At 37.1% G+C, this 15,666-nt stretch overlaps 1 protein-coding gene across 1 annotated transcript in view; it reads right to left on the reverse strand.

The window, feature by feature from the left end:
- The window catches only part of RGS22 (regulator of G protein signaling 22), a 354,545-nt gene that overhangs the window by 121,434 nt on the left and 217,445 nt on the right, over positions 1-15,666 (reverse strand). The window contains exons 22-24 of the mRNA XM_053715916.1: positions 6,939-7,097; positions 4,065-4,158; positions 3,928-4,001 (exon numbers count right to left, since the gene is read on the reverse strand). Coding sequence (XP_053571891.1) covers positions 3,928-4,001; positions 4,065-4,158; positions 6,939-7,097 — 327 coding nt within the window. The remainder of the gene's footprint in view (positions 1-3,927; positions 4,002-4,064; positions 4,159-6,938; positions 7,098-15,666) is intronic.

The following is a 15,666-nucleotide window of genomic DNA, read 5'->3' on the forward strand; positions in this document are numbered from 1 at the left end:
CAAAAGAAGTCACTTAAATACCTGGTTATTCAACTCTCTCCCACCACCTCCCAACTGTTTGATGATAACTATCTCACACTCTCACACAACATCCAACATTATCTACACACCTGGGCTGCAAAACCAATCACATGGTGGGGGCGCACGCAGTGTATCAAGATGACGACTCTACCTTGGATTTTATATCTCTACCAAGCCCTCCCCATTCCCACCTCCAAATGGTATATTTCCAACTGCAGAAGCACGTCAATTCCTTTATATGGGGGAAGAGTAAACGCAGAGTAGGCAGAAATGACATGTACAGAGCACTAGGACACGGCGGACTAGGACTACCATGTATAGCAGACTACCATGACGCGATAACCTTACAGCTAATCCTAGATTGGCATAGATCCAGAGACACTAAAGCATGGGTATCTATAGATTCCCAAATATTGAGAGTCCCGGAAGTAGGAGCACTATGTTGGGTACCTAGAGACCTCAGACCCCCTCAATGTTCAGACTTGGCTATCCACAAATGCACCTTTGATACATGGGATAGTATTATCACACGAAAGAAAAAAATATCTGGAACACGTTCTCCCTTATTTCCTATCCCAATGAATGCAGAGTTGGTGGGGGGACTGGATAGGGGGCAACAGAGATTGACAGAGTGGGGATACTCCACACCCCTCAAGACTTTCATACACAATGGCAAGTTACACACCAGACGGTAGATACTCCAGTCAATCTTTTTTTTCTGTAGATGTGGAGTGCAGAATTTTCAAAGTGCCCATAGTGTGCGAGGTAGCGTGGCCGAGCGGTTCTTTGAGAACTAACACCCTTTCAGAACTTATGCTCCAAAACAGAGGGCATGAAACACACCCTTTCCAATTGCAAAGAAACTCTTACAAACAGAACATGCTCTAAACTTACCCACTTACGCCTTAAAATGGCAGGACGATCTAGAACTTAACATGACAAGAGAGGACTGGATGAGAATATTTAAACACACTAAAAAGCTTCAAAATCACCTCAGTCATTAGAACTGAACTTTAAGGTCATGATGCGCTGGTACCTTACTCCTTCCAGGCTACAGTCCATATACCCAGGCGCCAGCGACATATGTTGGAGGGGCTGTAATGATAGGGGAAGTTACCTCCATATGTGGTGGAAATATGAAAGGATCAGACCTTTGTGGGTCGGGATAGAAAAATTCTTCCAGCAGATACTGACAACTGATTTCTCATTGACCCCCAACATCGCACTATTGAATGACCTACCAAAATTCCCTTGCGCGCTTAGGCTTATGTTATTACAAGTGGGTCTGACAGGAGCCAAAGCGTTAATAGCCTTAAACTGGAAAGGATTAGAGGAGTATGGATACCTGAGGAGGAAGAAATTAAATTTCCTTGCAGATGTTAGGTTCCTTTGGGAATATGCATTGGCTGAAGCCAACTCCGCACCCTCACTTGAGGACACCACCAGAGCTGCACATCAGACTTAATATATAAAAAGATCCCTCAATAACAGGCTAACAATGAAATACAGAGACTCCCTCAGACCCCCTCCTTCATGACTTTTTCAAATATACAACACCCTCTGCACCCTTCACCTCGGGCTTGAACCCCTTTGCACACCCGGTTATTGGCGTCCACGACAGCTTGGAGACAAAAGTTTCCATTGATAACGAATCACAAGGCAACCAGCTTAACTATCCTCTGAGAAATGCTTGGCAGGCGATTGTCCCCCCCCCCCGATAAATCAGGGTTTTCTTCTTGTTTTTTTTATTATTTTTTATTTTTATTTCTTTATTATTTGTTTAATGTATTACTAATCTCTTATCTTCTTTCATAGCAAAAGAACTATAAGTTATATCACTACACTTGTAAAAATACTATACAGGTGTATACGTTAAAATGTGAAGTGGACAATGCTTTTTATGTATGAACCGGACACCCTGTAACCATACTTATTTAATTTCTTGTTATTGAAAGACGTATCTAAATAAAATATATACAAAGTAATACTTATCTAAGCAGTGCATAAAGAGGGTCTACACTGTGTTTATATTTATTTTGTGAGTGCTTATATAGAACATTAAGTTGTTACACCTATTAGAACCCCTAAAAAAAAGCTGATGGGGACAAATTAATAATTTACCTAATAAACAAGAGAGGGCCAGATTAAATTATCTTGTATATGGCCCCACGGTCGGTACTTTGAGACCACTGCTCTAAAGTGTCAGATAAGATTTATGGCCTGATTCTAAAACATTTGCCAGCCTAGAGTAGTTTTCCAGTCCAACACTTGCTGGGGCAGCCCTCATGGAATTCTATAAAATAGGGGCTGTCCCTGGGAGTGGTGAGCTGTCACCCATAGAAATAATGAGAGCTCCCTGCTATGTAAAAGTTCATAATGAAGAATGAAGTAGACAGGGAGAACCTGGTGTGTTTAAACTTTAATTTTGTGCCTAATACAAATCAAATTCAGCTATTTTTAGTGCACTGTACCTTAAAATCACGTTATTTTTGTATGTGTAGGTTTTCCTTTCAGAGTACAGGTGGCCCTCGTTTTACAACGGTTCAATTTACACCATTTCAGAATAACAACCTTTTTTTCCAGTCATGTGACTGCTATTGAAAAGCATTGAGAAGCAGTGCATTTATTAAAATAGCCAGTAGGTGGAGCTGTCCGCTTGTGTTGCAGCAAAGCCAACCAAGCTGAAATTAATCAGTTTAACCAGACCTGAGCTATCGAGCAGATTTCAAAGGAACAAGATCTTCCTGTCTATAAATCAGTCCAGATTGGAATGCATAGAAAGAACTGTTTGCAGAAAAATGCAAGTGAAGTCTGTGTTGTGTGATTATTTTATTAGGTTTATAATGCTGTGTAGCAAATGTTTTTGTTCATTTAACTTAGTTTAATTATATATTCTGTGTTGTGTGATTATTTTATTAGATTTATAATGCTGTTTAGCATTTAAATTCTTCATTTCAAAGCTTTAAAAATAATGTATTAGGTGTTACTTATGACAACTTTGAGAGGGGCCTGGAACCTATCTCCCTCACTTCCCATTGACTTACATTATAAACTGGGTTTCAATATACAACGGTTTCGATTTACAACCATTCCTTCTGGAACCTAACCCCGGCGTAAACTGAGGGCTACCTGTAATTAGTGTTTTGAGTATTTTGATAAAAGCTTGCCTCTTTTTAATTTGCAAGAAAAAACAGTGAGATCTTTAGGGGAATTTAGAGAATTACGCTGTGATTTTAGAACAAATTTCATATACGCCCATGAAATTCCCATGTTCAGCCCATTTTATTAAAAAAACATCCATTATGCTTTGTATTTTGTATTTATAAGTACACATTTCTATGTGTTTTTGCACTTCCAGTGTACTTAAATTAAGATTTATGCTGTGCATAAATTCCTGTGTAATTTACGTTTAAATTTTACGCTTTTGATAAAATATGATTGTTGGCGACCAATTTCGTTACAGTTTTTCATACACCTTAACAATACAATATTTTCCTAAGTATTTTTGTGTGAATGGTTCAGATATTTGTTTTGTATTATTATTAAATTACAATTTTCATTGTGCACTTTTCTAATGTGTGCATCTCCTTCCCACACAAAAATGCAGTATACACACCTTAGTGAGATACCCGGTTTTCTGAGTAAAAAGTGGATTTAAAGAAATAGAAGTAGTGGCGCGTATTCTTAAAGAATTTCACCAGCCCAGAGAGCTTTATAGAATCAGGTCCCATCTCTCATTGTTTCATCACAGACTGTGTTACAAATATTAGACAGATACTAGAGAAGTAGATTAGGCAGGAGGAGGATACGATAACTAAAACCGTCATGGAAAAAATGCCCAAATTTAAATTGATATAAGAAAACAAGATGATGCAATGAGGGATTCAAATGCACAATAATACTTACATTTCTTCTACGTCCATATCCATCACGGGCTGAATACATTTCCTCGCTGCGATTATCTGGATACATTCCCTCACCTCGAGTACCATTTAATTTTTCATCCTCTCGAGTGCTAGAGAACGTTTTATCACCTCGGGTACCAGGAAATATTTCTCCGCTATAAGTGCTTTCATTTTCAATGTCTCCATAGAGGTTGAATAAACTCTCCTTTCTTTTACCATCTTCTAGTCGTTGCTATAAGCATATTGAATAACAAATATCAGGAGAGGAGATTAAAGATAATTCTGTAAATTTCTATATATTTCAAGAATCAAATAATAATTTATTTGTTGACAAGGATATTTTAAGTTCTGTGCTTGCCTATGGGCCACTAAAAGTGGGCCAGCTCCTATGCTTTATATTCCTGCTTTTTAAATAAAGATAGCAAGAGAACAAAGAAAAATTGATAATAGGAGTAAATTAGAAAGTTGCTTAAATTTGCATGCTTTATCTGAATCATGAAAGAAAAAAATTGGGTTTAGTGTCCCTTTAAATACAGCTCCACTTGTAATCTGGCTCTAAATGTAGATGATGTAGTAAACATATTAAAACATTTTCATGGAATATTAATACTGAAAGTAAAAATAAATAGATGTTTGTGCACAACTGACAATAAGGATAAAGCCCATGTCCTTAAAGGGACAGTCTACCATATAATTGTTATTGCTTTAAAAGATAGATAATCCCTTTATTACCCATTCCCCAGTTTTGCACAACCAACACAGTTATATTAATATACTTTTTACCTCTGTGATTACCTTGTATCTAGGAACCTTCTTCCAGCCCCCTGATCACATGACTGTGGCTGTTTATTATCTATTGTCTTAAATTTAGCATTGTTTTGTGCTAAATCTTAAATAACCCCCTGTGCCTGAATACAGTGTTATCTATATAGCACACGTGTACTTTCTGTCTCTTTGTATTGAAAAGAGATTTAAAAAGCATGTGATAAGAGGCAGCCCTCAAAGGCTTAGAAATTAGCATATGAGCCTACCTAGGTTTAGTTTAAACTAAGAATACCGAGAGAAAAAAGAAAATTTAATGATAAAAGTAAATTGGAAAGTTGATTAAAATTAAAAGTCCTATCTGAATAATGAAAGTTGAATTTATAGTAGACTGTCCCTTTAAATAAATAGGGTCATGTCCCACAAACATAGAAACAAAAAGTAGTTTTATTCAAAAAAGGAACTTTGATTTAAAAACAAACGTAATTCATTTTAAAATAGCTTAATTAACAATGACAAAAAAAGTAATTTAACGTACTGTCTGTCCCTCAGAAATGACTCAACTTGGCGCATCTACACTGCTCTGCTCAAGACCTAACCCTCTCATCCTCTCTCATAAAAGGGATATGATACCCAAAAAATTTTATTTCATGATTCAGATAGAGCAGACAATTTTAAGCAACTTTCTAATTTACTCCTATTATCATTTTTTCTTCATTCTCTTGTTATCTTCATTTGAAAAAGCAGGAATGTAAGCTTAGGAGCCTGCCCATTTTTTGTTCAGAACCCTGGATATCACTTGATGATTTGTAGCTACATTTAGCCACCAATCAGCAAGCGCTACACAGCAGCTTACAGTCCTGCTTTTAAAACAAAGATACCAAGATTGCATGCTCTATCTGAATCATTCAAGAACAAAAATGAGTTTAATATCCCTTTAACTCTTCACAATGAAACCTATAGGATATTTCTTGTACTTTACATAACCTTTCAGAATTTACTTTTTATCTACAAACCCATTTGCAAGTTTACAAAGAGAATGTGCACTGACATCCTTCTCTGTTTTTTTTCTTAGCAATTAGACCTCTTGTATCCTTGAACACTACAGATAGTAGCTCCCATACAGGACTTAAAGGGACATTATACACTCATTTTTTCTTTGCATAAATGTTTTGTAGATGATCTATTTATATAGCCCATAAAGTTTTTTCTTTTTTAAAAATGTATAGTTTTGCTTATTTTTAAATAACATTGCCCTGATTTTCAGACTCCTAACCAAGCCCCAAAGTTTTTTGAGAATACCGTCAGTTACCTTCTCCAGCTTGCTCCTGTTTGTGTAAAGGGTCTTTTCATATGCAAAAGAAGGGGGAGGGGGGAAGTGTCTTATTTCCCACTTGCAGTGGGCTTTCCGGCTACCTTTTCAACAGAGCTAAACAGAGCTTCTACGTAAGTTTTTAAACAGTTTTATACTGGATTTTTATATCAGTATCTGTGCATCTTATTCTTTATAGTAGTGTCTATTACATGCAGTTATATGAAAATGAGTGTATACTGTACCTTTAACAGGACATAAAAATGCAAACAATTGAATGCCATGATGGTCTTTTCGAGCAACAAAAAGGGCCTCAGCCATTAGATTGTGATCCACCCCCAAGTGTTTAACCCTGCAAACAGAGCAGCAATGCAATACTGGGAGCTAGCTGAACACATCAGATGAGCCAATGACTACAATCATATAAGTGTAACCACCAATCAGCGGCTAGCTCCCAGTAGTGCATTGCCGGTCCTGAGCCTACATAGGTATAATTTTCAACAAAGCATACAAAGAGAGGGAAGCAAATTAGATAATAGAAGCAATTTGAAAAGTTGTTTGCAATTGTACACTCTATCCGAATCAAGAAAGAAATGTTTTGGGCTTATGTCCCTTTAAAATATAATTTTGACTCTCCCGTCTGTTAAACAAATTGTAGTATTGTGTTATTGTATTCCTGTAACTGCTGAATTTCTTACACAATACTTTAGACATAACTTCTAATAAAATACGTACAAATGTAAGTGTTTTCCTAGAAACAATGTTTAAGCAATTTTACACACTGTCCCTTCTCAGTTAGGTCAGTTTTACTTGCACATTAAGGATACTTTATTCTTTAAACACTGCTGATATATTGTCTGAGCCTGGTATTGTCTGACGTACATTATAAAGTGCTAAGACACAGAGAGCAATAATGAGCTTTAGTAAATGATCCTGACCTTGGCAAGCTTTTCCTCGTCTCTCATTTTTCTTTTTAGCTGCTCTAACTTCTTTGCCTTTTTCCTCTCCAGAAGAGGCATAATCTTCTCATCTGCTAAGTTGCTGCGGAACTCAGTAAAAGCAGGCCAGAATTTGAACATGATGCTGAAAATGGTCATCTGATTGAAAACAACATAATATGTCACAAAAATAAATGCCTCCTTTTTTTAAAAAAAATATTTTGCCCCATTATTATAATTTAAAATATATATTTGCTTTTTTCCAGATTAAATGTCTGCTCCAGATTTCACAAGCCTAACCGTACAACATTCTACACAGTGGTTGTTTTTATCATTATAGTAGCTCATTTATATCTGTTTCTAATAGGTCATAGCAGAGGATATAAGATAAGAGGCTTTTATTAGGGTATAACCAGGAATTGCAAAATAATGTAGTGCCTTCTTGTTAAAACACAGGAAAATAAGCAATTAAAGCCTGACTTTGAAACATTTTAAACAAAATAAAGATACATCACAATTATTAACTGAATAAGAGTACAAGAGTACAATATTACATGTTTGAAGTGAAGATTTTACATGTTGTAAAAAATGAGTGAGAAAAATGTTCTAAGAGCAGATAAATAAAGAAGCCTGGAAGTCTAAAAAGTTTGGACAAATAAGGGAGATCCCTGGTAATAAGGGATGGTTGAAAACCTTAGCCCCTGACTTCCCATATTCCTAATTCAGCTTTACTTTAATCCTAAATGTCCTCAGAATCCTCAGATATTTTACCTTTTACTCTGTAAGAATATTTCTACAACTTCAAGTACTCTATTCTTTCTTCTGCCACATCTCTGTTGTTGGAATAGTTCTTATTTTCCAAAAGTTATGTATTAGCAACTTGGCCCCATTAACTGTTATTTGAAACATTTAGTTTACAGGTAAGGCGTGGAGATTAAGTAAGGACATACAAGGATTGCTAGTCACCTGGGTACCCAAAGCTTGTACAACATCTAATGCTACATTAGAGCAGAAACCCTCTAGTTTTGGACAGTTCCAGCACATGTATAGGATTAGGTATGAAATAAAAGTTGCACCAAACACAACATCCTAATGTTTTCACATAGAATTTGATTTTTTAAATTATTAAATATATATTTCTTATATATATCTGATAATGTTAATGAAAAACATATCCATACCTATTTATCTATAGGATAACATATATAGGTATATATATATATATATATACTAGTCCTAAAGCCCGTGTACACAGGCCATTTTTTGCAGTACAACGGTCCCACCCCTTGCTCTCTCTCTATCCCCCCTCTCTTTTGCTCTCTCTTTCTCCCCTCTCTTTTACTCTCTCTTTCCCCCCTCTCTTTTGCTCTCTCTCTCCCCCCTCTCTTTTGCTCTCTCCCCCCTCTCTTTTGCTCTCTCCCCCCCTGTCTTTTGCTCTCTCCCCCCTCTCTTTTGCTCTCTCTCCCCCTCTTTTGCTGTCTCTCTCCCTTTCTTTTGCTCTCTCTCCCCCTCTTTTGCTGTCTCTCTCCCTCTCTTTTGCTCTCGCTCTTCCCCCCTCTAGTTTGCTCTCTCTCTCTCCTCTTGTTTGCTCTCTCTCTCCTCTCTTTTGCGCTCTCCCCCCCTCTCTTTTGCGCTCTCTCCCGCCTCTCATTTGCGCTCTCTCCCCCTCTCTTTAGTGCTCTCTCCCCCCTCTCTCCCCCTCTCTTCTGTGCTCTCTCCCCCTCTCTTCTGTGCTCTCTCCCCCCTCTCTTCTGCGCTCTCTTCCCCCCCTCTCTTTTGTGCTCTCTTCCCCCTCTCTTTTGTGCTCTCTCCCTCTCTTTATCCCCCCTCTTCTGCTCTAGTCTCTCTATCCCCCCTCTTTAGAAGTCTCCTGTCTTGGCAGTCGGCCCTGGCATCTGGCCCCGTCCGCCTCACGCCCGGCCCCGCCCATGTCACGTCCGGGCAACGTCGCACCAGCCCGGCCATGCCCACGTCGCACCCACAAGCCACGCCCACTCCACCACACACCAGATCAGTTGGAAGGCCAGGTGTGTTTGTCCTCGTGCGCAGTCTCTACTGCACATGCCAGCTTCAACCAAACACACTTGGCCATTTATTATATAGGATATATATATATATATATATATATATATATATATATACTGTATGTGCAAACAGCGCTAAAAGAATTCTATTCTAAGACAAATAATACATAAAATACATAAAACAGTGAAAAAACTGCAAAGCACATAAAATGTAAAATAGGTTATAATATAAGTCCACTAATAGCTTTCTGATAATGTATATCCCCTTACCAGAATCTACCTCAATCTGATGAGGTAAGTTGCCGCACTGCACGGGGTAATAGGGTTCCAGGGACTTGTAGTTTAAGTTTGTAGCCATTTGAAATCAGATTTGGAGAGGTGACGCAAATTTTATTTACTGTTGTGCAAGCTGTGGCATTTGCAATTGGCATTAAAAAGCTTACTATCCCGTGAAGAGCCAAACAGAAGCCATTCTATCAGTCTGTACCTACATACTCCAAGAGGTGGATGCCATATTTGAGCAACTTTGGAGGAAAGAACTGGATGTGAGCTATTTTGTTACTACATACTTCAAAAGGTGGATGAAACTATAACAGACATTCATCAGTATATTGGACACACCTGTACCGGAACCCTATTACCCCTTGCAGTGCGGCAACTTTCCTCATCAGATTGAGGTAGATTCTGGTAAGGGGATATACATTATCAGAAAGCTATTAGTGGACTTATATTATAGCCTATTTTACATTTTATGTGCTTTGCAGTTTTTTCACTGTTTTATGTATTATTTGTCTTAGAATAGAATTCTTTTAGCGCTGCTTTCCCTTGTGCACATTTTTAACTTATACACTTATTTGTGAAATATATTAACCTATAATGTATATGTCTTTTAACAGCTGCTAATTATTCTTCCCCCAAACAGCGCAACCTTTGGTGCTGCATATATATATACATAAAATTAAAATAACACTTTCCTATATGTGCTCTCCATAGAAGTCTATGGGGAGAATAAGTTAGTGTAGTCATGATATCTAAGGTCCTGAAGTTAGCGAGAGTTGGGTTTTGCGCTATTTCAAGTTGAAAGTTATGGGTTGTGCCTGAGCAAAAGCACATATAGTGCTAGAAGTATTAGTGCGACCTGAGACTTGAAGTAAAGGGTTAAAAAAAGTTTCACAAACACATATTAAACACATTAAAATAACGTATTACACTCATACATACACAATATAACATTTATAGTGATATAAATTTGTATTTATGTATTTATATCTGTAAAGATGTATGTGCACTCATACATACATACATACACAAACATCTATACCTTGAAACATGCAATATAATTTTAAATCAATTTTACTGTTTATGTTTTTAAGAAAAATACTTGAAATCCATATGTTCTTCATTTAGAAAAAAAAATAAAATATATACAGTATTTTACAAAAAATATATAGATATATATAGAAATATATATTTAAAAAATTAAAAGAATAATTTCTTCCAAGTGAAGAAAATAGAAGTTGGTCTAGCGCAGTATTTAGTTAGTGCATAAGCGGTAAATACAAAAGGTTTTCTTTAGCGCGCCCGAAAGAAGTCTATGGGGAGATGGAGTTAGGGGGCGATTTATCAAAGGCTAGGCGAACTGTCTATGTGCTTCGCCTGTAACTGCGCCCCTGCTCACCTCCAGAGAGAATCGCAAATGTGCGCCTGAATTTATAAAAAAAAATAGACGTAGCTTTATGCGTTTAGTAAAAGGAGAGCTGGGGCGTAATAATGATAAATTTCGCCAGTCAGAAAAAGCATTTACTCCCTATTTATCATAATACATCCCTATAAATACTTATGCCGCCATGTCTTGATTGTTAAAGATGCGTTTTTTAGGTATCTATTTTGCGCATATTTATCTGTCAAAGCTTTTAAATTTTGTGCATTTAGGTACAGTACCTAATTTAATAATGTGTTATATTTTCTATTTTTGACATATTTAATAATGTTTCCGTACTGTTTGTCCATATGTTCTTCCCTGTTGGTAATTTAAGATCACACAAATCAATATATCAATATATACAGTATATATATATCATTGTCAGTTAAGGCTTATAAAGACCACAACGGGCAAGAAAACTCTTGGTACCCCATAAGCCTATGGAAGCGCACATTTCTGGCAATATCAGTCTCCTCTTGGCGCTGAGCCTTGGATAAAGCAGTTAAAAGAAGAAAGTAGGGGAAAAAAGAAGAGGGTGCCTCATAGTGTATTTCATACAAATGAATATGTAAGCATACGAATGATATTAGGCTCACCAGATAGAGTTGCACCGTACTATGATCGATGCTTAAAAGCAGACTAGCATTTTCCAGCGGCTAGTGCACTGATTGAGGATCCCAAGGCTGCAATCCGGTAGAGAATTCAGCAATCTCCTATTGTTATACCAGCATAGGAAGGATGGATCAGCACAATTTAGTAAAAAGCAAAGCTGAACAAGAAGAAAGTACTCCATTACAAGCTGTAAAAGAATGTATGATAATGCTGTTCGCCTATGTATGTATGGCGAAATATAGATCACGCAATTTAAGGAGAAATTTCAGTTCCCTATCGGCGCAAAGCAATGATAAATAAGAAACTGGGCATATTTGTAGGTCGGGCTGTGAAATTACTCCTATTACTAATGTATATTGGTGCACTCTGGAGTGCGCCCGTCTGCCTAGGCGAATGCAAATGGAGTGCGAATAAGTTTCTTTCAGATTTGCACAATTATAGGCGCAGATTGCTTACATAAATATAGATATGGTCATATCCGTAGATTTGGGCGCAATTGCGGGTGGATTACTATGATAAATCGCCCCCTGTGAGTTAGTGCAGTCACAATATCGAAAGTCCTGAAGTTAGTGCTCCTTAGTCTTTTGCCAGTGCGCTAATATTTTTACTTTCAACTTATAGTACCAGCGCTAACCTGAGAGCGCTATTTTTTAAAAAGGAACAATAAACAAACACCTTGTGATGTAATTGCTAAAACTGTGAAATTGCCATTTTGTTTGTCGTTAATAGTGTGCATTATATTTCTTCTTTACTAAATAACAAGACAGATAACAATTCAGGTGTATTAAAAAGGTAAAATCATTTTGGGACTGTGAGCACTGGAAAATTACATTGACTGACGTTCAGAAATCATTATCTGCTGAAAACAAGCGCAAGATTATTATCAACCCTGATGTTAATTAAAAAAAAATCTTAAAAGTTGCACAATGACATGGTCTAATGTGTTTTTATGCTTAGAGCAGGCGGACAGGTAATGGAGCAGCGGTCTTTGTGACCGCTGCTTCATAACTGCTGAAACACGGGCCGTCAAGCTCCATCCGGAGCTTGATAGATAGGCCCCATTGATTGAGATTTAGATCATTGAAAACTCACTGCATTGCTTGTTTTATTAATTTTGGATGTGTACGACACATGGGGAGGACTATGTTGCACTTGGAACACAATATTTGATTAATTCTGTGTTGGATGATAAGTTGGAGCGAGTTTCACTTGACTTTCCCTACACTTTCCTTTTCTGTATTGTTGATCATGTTAGTCTGTTTTAGTAAATGATGTGTTTTACATGCTGATAGTGGAGATTATTTACAGACTGTCTAACATCACATAAGAGCGTATGTTTCTTTCTTGGAATTGTTGATTCTATTGCAAAATTAAATAAATAATGAAAATAGGGCAATCAAATGTAAACATGGCAAAAAGCATTCCTGGTAGAATGAGACATTTAACCTTTCCATGACAATACTTATTCGTCACATCGGAACAAAGTTCCAATGTAAACAAATAAGTAAAAAAATGAAATCACGCAATCTTTTTTTTAAATTATTTTTTATTTTTTTATTAATTTTTTATTGAGGTTGTGAGAAGGATTACAGCAAGTATTCATCCAGTGACAATGAACATATAACATCGAAACATATATTGTATACCCAAAAACATAACAAAGAAATAGAGATACAACAACCCTGGGTATAGTATCTGTGCATCCCTGGAAGAACATCAAAACAATAAATATGTGATATAAAGCTGTGTTTGGTATTCATATTACCAATATTGCAGATAAAGAAGTTTACAACAAAGATCTAGTAATCGAGAGTAATATTGTAAGACATACAAAATCAGTATACCAATAAAGAATAATGAAACGTCGTTTTTATATTATAGAAAAAATAAGTGTAGTCTCCACCCTGCGACTCACGTAGTTATGTAATCTAACAAAGAGAAGAAAGAAAATTGAGGTAAGTGAGAGTTGGTTTGTGGTTGATCACTTTTGGACCAAGTTAGCAGAGAGGGGGAAAGGAAAGTCAGCGGGCAAGAGCCGCTCTAATTGGAGTGGGGGAGGGGATGGGGGGACGGAGCCTTATAAGATATCAAAGTAGTGAGGAGCAGGGAGTAAGTGGAGGTCATGTAATATAGTCATAGGGGTAGCCTTCAAAGGAATAGCTTATTGTTAATTCAACTAAAAGGGAGGGGGACAGCATTTCAATATGTAATACAGGCTGTCCTGCTCAAGACTCGAGGGTAAGTGGGATTTTTACAGTTATTAGTTTTAGTCTGTTGGGGGATCATTTATCTATTCAGATAGAAGTTAAAGTCCTGATCCTAGGGAGTAGTCGATTGCAAGGATTATTATTAAACATTCAATGACCCTATAAATAAGGGAGTTTATCAGAGAGATTGACATTTAAGACTCCTGTAATCAATAGCTTAACAAAACCATATTAGCGCTCAGGGGTACTACTGTGAATATTATCAGTTATATCCAGATGCCAAAATGTGAATAGCTCACAAAGATAGGTGCCTCTCATATGTGCAAAAATAATTTATAGCCTAGATGTCATTTTACCCTGAAGATCAGCATATTAGCTATATTCCTATACCTTACCAAAATGCATATGAATCCTAACCCCTGACCTAGGTGATAGTTGGTCTGCAAACCAAGATTGTGCCAAACTGGCAAGCTGTGCTATATAAACCTATAGTAGTATATGTGTCTACAACAATGTCGAGTGAGCGTTAATGCCATCATACATGACAGCAACATGAGAGAGTGTAACATGTCTATAAGGTTTGAGAATGTAGTAAGTTATAGCTGCCCATAAAGATTTTTATTAAACAGTCAATGACCCCATAAATAAGGTAGTGTATTAGAGAGGTTACCATTCAAGTCTCCTGTAACTAATAGCTTAATGAAACCAAATTAAAGCTCGGGGTTACTACTATAAACATTATCAGTTACATCAAGAGGCCAACATGTAAATAGCTCACAGAGATAAGTTCCTCTCATATGGGCAAAAACATTTTATAGCCTAGATGTCATTTTAACCTGATGGTCAGTATACTAGCTATATTCCTGTACCTTAACCGAGTGTATATGAGTCATAACCTCTAACATAGGTGACAGTTGGTCTGCAAACCAAGGTTGTGCCCAACTGGCTAGCTATACTATACAAACCTATAATAGTATGTGTGCCTAAGGTAAGGTCAAGAAGGCGTTAATACCAGCATACATGACAATAACATGAGAACCATAATAGATCTGGCATAAACTAGGACTATAGTCTATATGTTTCTAAACATATGCCCTCTACAGCAAGGGTATTACACTCAGTATATAAAACTGAGGTGCTATCTTAGAAACTCATATCTACTGAGAGTGGGAATACAATTTATAAAGTACCTTTTGCATTATGACAATACACTGGAAAGTGTAAAAGAATAAAGTGCAGAACTTTCTAAAGGCATAATTCTTGAAGCATAAAGTAATCTAGGGAATAATGTAGCACATAAGAATCTCTTATACATGGGCTTAATGAAAGCAAGGAAAAACATTTTTAACAAACATAAGTAAAAACTGAGCCTTGTATAAGGGTGCACTTAACATAGTTTCAACTATTCATACATGTACTAAAGAATTGAACACCATCCCCTACAGACATCGTCCATATGGCCAGAAATGTATAGCCAGCAATGAACTGTGTGAAGACAAAGAGCAAAACCCATTTTCAACTATGCTACAAAATAACTATCAGTATACTTCTCCCAACTAAGGGACTCACACACATACAAATTGGTAAAAGGAATTATCACCCAACTGTTTAAAACTTGAACGTAAATGCAATAGACCAGGGCTACTATGAAAACTTTTAAGGAATACAAATTAAGCATGTCCAGGACTAATTGTAGAAAGTATTATGAACAGTAACAGTTTTCACAATAACAAAATAAAGAATGTACCTATAGTGTTATAAAGAGAAACGTCCAACAAAACAGTAAGGGAGCTTTGGACTGTAATGAGATGTAGAGCACAAGGCAGCTATTAAGATCTACTTAAAATATTAACTGGTGTGAGCCTGTCTCTTACAGGGAACTATGGGCTATAGGAGCTTAGGTGCAGATGGTTAAGGAGTCCGAGAGTCACTGTTGGGAGGTCTGCATCAAGGAGATCATAAGGATATCAGTCTTTTGACCACGGGTCATCCAGGGCTGAATCAAGCAGACCATGCACTGCCTAGTGCTAGTAAGAGAGTCTTACCCTATGCCCAGCCTAGGCGATGACTTCACCAGTTCAGCAGAAGTAAAAAGGCTGGCTACCGTGTTCGGAAAAGAGGCATGGCTGCCTGGCACCAGGTCCGACAAAGATGCGGCTGCAGTACTGGAAAAAGACTCAAAA

The sequence above is a fragment of the Bombina bombina genome, chromosome 5 (assembly GCF_027579735.1).
Source record: "Bombina bombina isolate aBomBom1 chromosome 5, aBomBom1.pri, whole genome shotgun sequence".
In the NCBI taxonomy this organism is placed as follows: domain Eukaryota; kingdom Metazoa; phylum Chordata; class Amphibia; order Anura; family Bombinatoridae; genus Bombina; species Bombina bombina.